The 8,105-nt window shown below is 48.8% G+C and overlaps 1 protein-coding gene across 1 annotated transcript; it reads left to right on the top strand.

Annotated features, from left to right (window-relative positions):
• The first annotated feature begins 2,139 nt into the window (after window positions 1–2,139).
• Window positions 2,140–5,776, top strand: LOC109748747 (cyclin-B2-2). Its single transcript, XM_020307770.4, has 10 exons — window positions 2,140–2,295; window positions 2,925–3,108; window positions 3,202–3,313; window positions 3,840–3,944; window positions 4,021–4,161; window positions 4,268–4,357; window positions 4,463–4,684; window positions 4,784–4,882; window positions 4,981–5,159; window positions 5,265–5,776. Exons 2-10 carry the CDS (start codon window positions 2,945–2,947, stop codon window positions 5,410–5,412), a joined length of 1,260 nt encoding a protein of 419 aa, XP_020163359.1. The 5' UTR covers window positions 2,140–2,295; window positions 2,925–2,944; the 3' UTR covers window positions 5,413–5,776.
• Window positions 5,777–8,105: the final 2,329 nt, after the last annotated feature.

Genomic DNA, 8,105 nt, shown 5'->3' with positions numbered 1-8,105 from the left:
ACCAAATACAAACTACACATATAAGATCCCAAGTATTCCAATAATTAAATAAAAAGAAAGGACACAAACATGGCACCCTGTCTATCTACTACGCAGCAACCCTCCAACGGTCACATCTCAGACCCATCACCAAGGCAAAACAAACCACAAACCATCCTTCGGCCTCATCCCACACGCCATGCCGCGCGTTTCTGCTGCGCACTGAATACAAACTACACCTACGAAATCCTAGTGGTTCCAACAAAAGAAGAAGGAAACAAATAGCCCACCATCCCTTGGTCTCATCCCACACGCTACGCCTTGCCACGCGGTTGCACGCGTGCATCGAATACAAACTACAGTTACGAAATCCAAGTAATTCCAATAATTAAATAAAAGAAAAAGGAAATAAGTATGACACCCTATCTATCTACGAGCATGGCAACCCTCAAATAGTCGAATCCCAGACCCACCACCAAGGCAAAACAAACCATCTGCCGTCCCTTGGTCTCAGTCCACACGTCGCGCCATGTCGCGCGTTTCCGCCCGCGCATCGATTACAAACTACATCTACGAAATCCCAGTACTTCCAATAATTAAATAAAAGAATAAGGAAACGAACATGGCACTCTATCTATCTACGACGTGGCAACCCTCCAACAGTCAAATCACATACCCATCACAGGGTAAAACAAACTGCCCACCGTCTCGTAGTCTCATCCAACATGCCACGCCGGGCCGCGTCGCGCGCCGCAGTTCAGCGCATGCACCGAATACAAATTACACCTATGAAATCCCAGTAAATCCAGTAAATAAATAAAAGAATAAGGTAACACACATGGCACCATATCTATCTACGACGTCCCAACCCTCCAAAGGTCAAATCACAGACCCATCATAGGGTAAAAGAAAACCTCCCACCGTCTTATGGTCTCATCCAACACGCCACGCCAGGGTGCGTCGCGCCCCGCGGTTCAGCGTGTGCACCGAATACAAACTACACCTACGAAATCCCAGTAATTCTAGTAATTAAATAAAAGAATAAGGTAATAAACATGGAACCCTATTTATCTACGACATGGGAACCCTCCAAAGGTCAAATTACATACCCATCACAGGGTAAAAGAAAACCGCACACGGTCTCATGGTCTCATCCAGCACGCCACGCGGAGCCGCGCCGCACCCCGCGGTTCAGCGCATGCACCGAATACAAATTACACCTACGAAATCCCAGTAATTCCAATAATTACATAAAAGAATAAGAAAACAAACATGGCACCCTGTCTATCTACTACAGTACGTGGCAACCCTCCAACGGTCGAATCCCAGACCCATCAGAGAGTACAACAAACCGCCTGCCGTCCCTTGGTCTCATCCCACACGGCACACAACGCCACGCGGTTCCGCCCCACGCACCGAATACAAACTACACAAATGAAATCCCAGTAATTCCATTAATAATTAAATAAAAAAGAAAACAAGCATGGCACCATGTCTATCTACTACAGTGCCAACCCTCCAACGGTCAAATCCCAGACCCATCACGGGGCGAACCAGACCGCATAACGTCCTTTGGTCTCATCCCACACGCCACGCCGCACCGCGCCGCGCCGCACGGTTCCACCCCGCGCACCTAATACAAACTACATAGATGAAATCCCAGCAATTCCAATAATTAAATAAAAAAGGAAACAAACACGGCACCCCGTCTATCTACCACGGTGCGTGGCAACCCTCCAACGGGCGAATCCCAGACCCATCACGGGGGGCAAACCGAAACCGCCCAACGTCCTTTGGTCCCATCCCACACGCCACACCACCCCACGCCGCGCCTTGCGTTTCCGCCCCGCGCACCGAATACAAACCACGCATGCGAAAATCCCAGTGGTTCGAGTAAAAGAAGAAAGAAACAAACATGGGCACCCAATCTATCTATCTCCATCTATCTTAAAGCTGACGCCACATTCACAAGAAGGGAAGATAATAAAGCCCGTTTTGAAAGCACATGCGGTGGAAGGGATCCCCTAGCCGTTAAGGCCAGCCCACACGTTTCTCCGGCCGTCGGATCAGCATCCGACGGCCCGGATCCCACGACCGTTGGGGTTCGAACGCGGCATCCGCCTCAGGCAGGCCCCTATTTTATCTCGCCCCTGCCTCCTCCCGATCCCAATCCCCATCCGCCCGTCTCTCTCCTACGCTCTCCCCGCTCCTCCCCTGCAGCAGCCGCAGCGGCGAGCTACTCCCGAGCCAGGGAGAGACAGGCGGCGGCAGCTTCCCCTTCCCCCCTCCCCTCCCCCGCCCTCGCCGAGCAACGAGGTCCGTCACGGTAGCTTCTTCTTCTTGGATCGACGGATGGGCGCGTTCTTGAACGGGGTTGAGGGGGCGTTTCTTGTTCTTGTTCTTGACGGGATGGGGTTCTTTGGTGGGTTTCTTGAGGGTTTCTTGCCGGATTTGGCGCTGCGAGCTCTGCCCCCCTCGGATCTCCGGCCTGGATGGATGAATTCGGGGGGAGGCGCTAGCTCAGAGCGCGCGATTGCGTCGGGGCGGCTCGCGGCGTGGGTTCTTTGGCGTTCTTGCGGCGGATCTTTGGGGGGTCCCGGTTGTTCTTGCTTGGAATTCGAGCAGTAGATCGGCAAGAAGCTTGATTCTTGGCGGCGTGGTCTGTGCTGGCAGAGTTCCAGCTGCTCGAACTTTCCTTTTTTGCTTCGGCGCGTGCGGGGTTTCTTCCTGGATCTCCCCGGCGAGTCCAGTAGGGCGTTCTTGCTCGTTTGGGTTTCGGATTCGCGAGATTTTCCATCGGTTTCTTGGCCAAATCCAGAGTTCTTGGCTCGTCCCACGCGCCCGATGAGAAATCGGCAGCGATTCGAACCAAAAGATCCCGCTTTTTCTTCCTTCTGCGGATGCGTTTCCTCTGTTTCTGAATTTGATTTTTCCTCCTGGTGCAGGGTTTCCTCTTCCGTCAGCAATGGAGAACATGAGATCCGAGAACCACCGGGGCGCGGCCATGGAGGGCGTGAAGCTGGCGTCGGAGGCGGCGGCCAACACCAACCGCAGGGCCCTGAGGGACATCAAGAACATCCTCGGCGCCCCTCACCAGCCCCAGGCCGTCAGCAAGAGGGGCCTGCAAGAGTGAGCAATCCACCGATCCATGGCTGAATTTCGAACCCCAGTTCAATTCAGAACTGGATCTCTAATCGCTCCGAGTTTCTTTCCATGTTTCAGAAAACCCGCCGCCGCCGGTGCCAAGAGCCAAGCTGGCGCCGTCGGCCACCGGCCGGTCACCAGGAAATTCGCCGCCATCCTGCAGCAAACGCAGCCTGCAAACGCCCCGCTGGTATAGGCAACTAAAAATCCTTGCTGTTTTGGTACTGTCTTGGGTGTGCATTGCTGTTCATACCTCTGTACTTTCCAATTTGCGCAAATTTTAGGACCTGTTCGGTGAATTTAGATGCTGGGAAGTGGATCCTGAATGCACTCTGCGTTTGCTATCAGTTAGATATATTCAGATTTGTGCACACAAATTGCGTATGGTTTGAATTACTACACCTGAATCTGAAGATTTGCACATGGTACAAATCTTCAGAGATTTGAGCATGCCAAATCTTGTACTATATGGTATATCATTAATGTAGGTTCAATATAGTTCTAGCAGATTTAGGCAAGCACTAGTATATCTTATCTAACTGAACTGGGTGCTCTCTTTTATATATGGAATGATATCAATGTAGGTTCAATTGGGTCAGCTATAGATTTTCCATCTTCTGCATTATTCAGATTATTTTACCTTGCCTTGTTTGAACCAAGAATCTGAGCAAAATAGGTAACTGTGTCAACTCAAGGATTTGAATTTATTTTGGCAGGCACCAATTGGCAGTGAGAGGCAGAAGAGAAATGCTGACACTGCCTTCCATGCTCCTTCAGACATGGAGTGCAGCAAGGCTTCAGATGATGACCTTGATGAGATGGTAAGCAGAGTAACGCAGTTATCTACCATTTTGGTGTGTTTCATCGCTCATCATCCATGCTTTGTTGTTACTCCAGATGACCAATGAGCTCAAAGAAATCGACATGGAGGACACCGAAGAGGAGGAAATGCCTGACATCGACAGCTGCGACGTCGGCAACTCCCTTGCGGTTGTTGAATATGTGGATGAAATTTACAGCTTCTACAGAAGGACCGAGGTAATTTATCTGCTTGGAACCCCGGTCAAGTTACCTACAGAGTTGTGTGCCTGACCTGACCTGGTATGGTGATAATAATCTGATTGCCAAATTCTCTGTGCTGTAGGAGTTGAGCTGTGTGTCCCCCACCTACATGGCACACCAATCTGACATCAATGAGAAAATGCGCGGCATTCTGATTGACTGGCTGATTGAGGTAAGGATTCCATTCGATGCTCGGTGGATTCTGCAAAGTAGTCTTATCTTAGTATGCTCTGGAATGGAAAGTTCTTAGAAACCCCAATGTTCTTGTCCAATGCAGGTGCACTATAAGCTGGAGCTACTGGGTGAAACCCTGTTCCTCACTGTAAACATCATCGACAGATACCTGGCCAGGGAGAATGTAGCCAGGAAGAAGCTCCAGCTTGTGGGCGTGACAGCCATGCTGCTGGCATGCAAGTATGAGGAGGTCAGTGTGCCAGTCGTCGAGGATCTGATCCTCATCTGCGATCGCGCCTACTCCCGGGAAGATATTCTGGACATGGTAACAATCCTGTTATGCATACACCTTTCGTCGATTCGATCGGTACGAGTTCTTGTTTTGTCTTCAGAGAATTGACACTAGGATATGGTAATTCTGCAGGAGAGGAAGATCGTCGACAGGCTTGAATTCAACATGTCAGTCCCTACACCGTACTGCTTCATGAGAAGGTTCCTCAAGGCAGCAGGGTCTGACAAGAAGGTAAGATGATAGCTCGTAACCTTGCTCCTGCAGAATTACCATATCCTACTATGAGTGCATTGCTTGTCTGACACAAATGGTGCCGTCTTGTGAATCAGCTGGAGCTGCTCTCCTTCTTCCTAATCGAGCTCAGCCTCGTCGACTACAAGATGCTCAAGTTCCAGCCGTCGATGCTGGCGGCGGCGGCCATCTACACCGCGCAATGCACGCTCAACGGGTGCATGTCCTGGAACAAGTGCTGTGAGCTGCACACAAAATACTCTGAAGAACAGCTCATGTATGGAAACACACCACTGTCTTTCATTCAGACCAACCAACTTTCAGTGAGTGATGTGATATGCCTTTGTTACTCACACGGCTGTTTGGCTCACTGGTTTTGCAGGGACTGCAGCACGATGATGGTGGAGCTGCACCAGGGCGCGGCGCGCGGGAAGCTCACCGGGGTGCACCGCAAGTACAGCACCTTCAAGTACGGGTGCGCCGCCAAGTCGGAGCCCGCCGCCTTCCTGCTCGACGCGAGGAGGGCCTGACCGACCGACAACTTACTACATCACCGTGTCTGTAACAACAACTGCTAAAAAGATGCGAGCTGAAGAAGAGGAAGAGGTGGTGGTGTACATTGAGGTGCTCTGTTCTGATGAGATTTACACCAAGGAAGAAAGGGAGACCAACGTTCGATGTTGGCCGCGTCGCGAGCGTTTTTTACTACTCTCTCGGTATAACTTAACATGGATCCGATCCGAGTTGAGTTGAGTTTGTGTGTGTGTTGATGGGTTCCAATTACATGTGTTGGAATGTGTTGTGTATTTAATTCTTCGATTTGTTGTGCGATTGATGACACCTACCTGCAAAAACAACTTGCAAATAAACATTAATTGAATTTCCTGTTCAGTATATGTCCTGTTGAGCATCTTTGATTATTGATCTTGTCCTGGTAGTAGCAAAATCTGTAATACTATTGGGCCCCAGAATTTGAAATTTGACTGACTTGATGTCATATTCTGTACTAGAAAATTTAAATAAAAGGGGAGGGAAGATCCGAAGTGAAGATGGATGTGTGAACTTGTTTGACTTGGGGGGAAACTTGTACTAGTAAGCAGTACTGACAAGGTACTGTAATTTGTGAACTTATCAAGCCTGTGGATATGAATCTCTTGCAAGATCTGGAATGTCAACCGACCAACTTCATGGCCCATTTGATGCCAAATTTGAATTCCCTGTTGAGCATTTTTGAATTTCCTGCTAGCAAAATCTGCAAATAATGGTCCCAGAATTCAAATTTGGCCTGTTCTTGGATTTGAATTCAAATTTAGCGTGGGGAACCCACTACCCAGTAAAAGGTGGCACTAGGACCAAGTAGGAGGAATCTGGGCATGTTTGCAGTGCTTTGACTTTGGGAAAACTTGTACTGGTAGTACTAGCAAGGCATTGTAATTCGTGTAGTACTACTTGTCAAGCCTGTAGATATGAATCTACCATTGCAAGATCTGGAATGCCAAGGAAAATTAACAGGATTCGCTTCACTCCACTACACATGCCCCCTTGAGATGGTTTTCGGCCCCTGGCAATGTGATCTTGTTGCCCTGGCAGCAAAATCTCTATCGGTTACCGTTGGAATTTGAATTCGAATTCGGCTTGGATGGCTTGTCCAGACAGGTTGGCAGTGCTAGCTAGTACAAAGTGGTCCTAGATTTGTGAACGTTTTTCCCCTTGTGGATTGACTTGCAGACTCGGACCTCGGAGTAAGCTATTATTATTAGAAGAACCTATACTAGTAGTAGTACTAGTAGTGGCAGGAACCTGAGACATGTGGGCATGTTTGCAGCGTCTCCGTTGGTTCCCTTCCCTCGCATGTCTGCCTTGCAAAATTTGAATGGAAGGGGTGTGATCCGAAGCCAACATCCATGTGAACGTGCAGGTGTGGGTAGTAGAGTGCACCCCTGATCTTGACCCTGACTTGGTGACGCCAAGCCATGGTGGTTTGTGAACTTTGCAGAGATGCGAATTTCCTTGCAAGATCCGGAAAAAACAAGAGATGGATTTACTGGATTAGTAATTCGATTGAAGTGTCACTCCTCAGCCTGACCAACCAACCCACCAACCCATGGCCTTGTACGAGCCTCGCTTTCAGTCATCGATTACAAGCTACCATTGATTCAACTCAGAGCATCTGCAATCGGCCTTCACAAATTTGCCCCCCTATATGCTCAGTCACCCTCTTTTATCTACGTCCACAGCCACCACCCTCATATACAAATCCTTAAATTCATTCAACATAGTCAAGATAGTACGTATGAAAAAAAAAATCAACATAGGACCATAGATCTTGTGTTTTTTTGCAAGTAAAACTTCTGCTATTTATCAAACATCATGACAGTACAAAGAACACATGAAGTAACAGAAATTATATCCATGTCCATAGACCATCTAGCGACGACTATAAACACTAAAGCGAGCCGAAGGCGCGCTGCCGTCATCACCGGTCCCTCACTGGAGTCAGGGAAAACTTATAGTAGACAGTCGAGAAGTCGTCGTCCTAAGGCCCCAAAGGACTAGAACAGCAACCACCGCTGATGACAATAAGCGTAGACCGGAAGGATTCAACCTGTAGACGCATGAACACAGATGAACGAAGACCGGGTCCATGCAGATCCACCGAAGACAAACACCAGCCGAATCCGTGAGGTCCACCGGAGAAACACCTCCACACGTCCTTCGATGACGTGAGACGCACCGCCAAGACGGGGGCTAGATCGATGGGGAGAACCTTATTCTATCTTCAGGGAGCCACCGCCGCCTCGTCCTCCTAAGTAGGACATGTAGGAACGAAGTATGTCTAACAGAGAGGGGGGGGGGGGGGCGGTGAATGAGAGTTTTAAAATTTCTTTTGGAAACTTCAAAACTCTCGAAACCCAGCAGCAGAGTGAATGAAAGTAGACTATAGTGAGCGAATACAAACTAGCGAACAGGAACTAAAAGCATGCATCGAAACGAATCGCATGATTGAAACTTATCATATAGGACAGAGCGGATGTAAATAAGTGGAGTAGTGGTGACTAGTGATACTCGATGGCAACAAGGTATTTGGTAGACCAGTTCGCCCTTCTACAAAAGGACTATGTCTAGTTGGAGGGGTTGTTAACACAAAAGATAAACTCTCTTCGCCCTATTCTCCTCGACAATTGATTCGGCAATCAATGTCAATCACTCGTGGTAGATACAT

Source organism: Aegilops tauschii, chromosome 7 (assembly GCF_002575655.3).
Source record: "Aegilops tauschii subsp. strangulata cultivar AL8/78 chromosome 7, Aet v6.0, whole genome shotgun sequence".
NCBI lineage: Eukaryota > Viridiplantae > Streptophyta > Magnoliopsida > Poales > Poaceae > Aegilops > Aegilops tauschii.
This window is presented reverse-complemented; position numbering and strand designations above follow the sequence as displayed.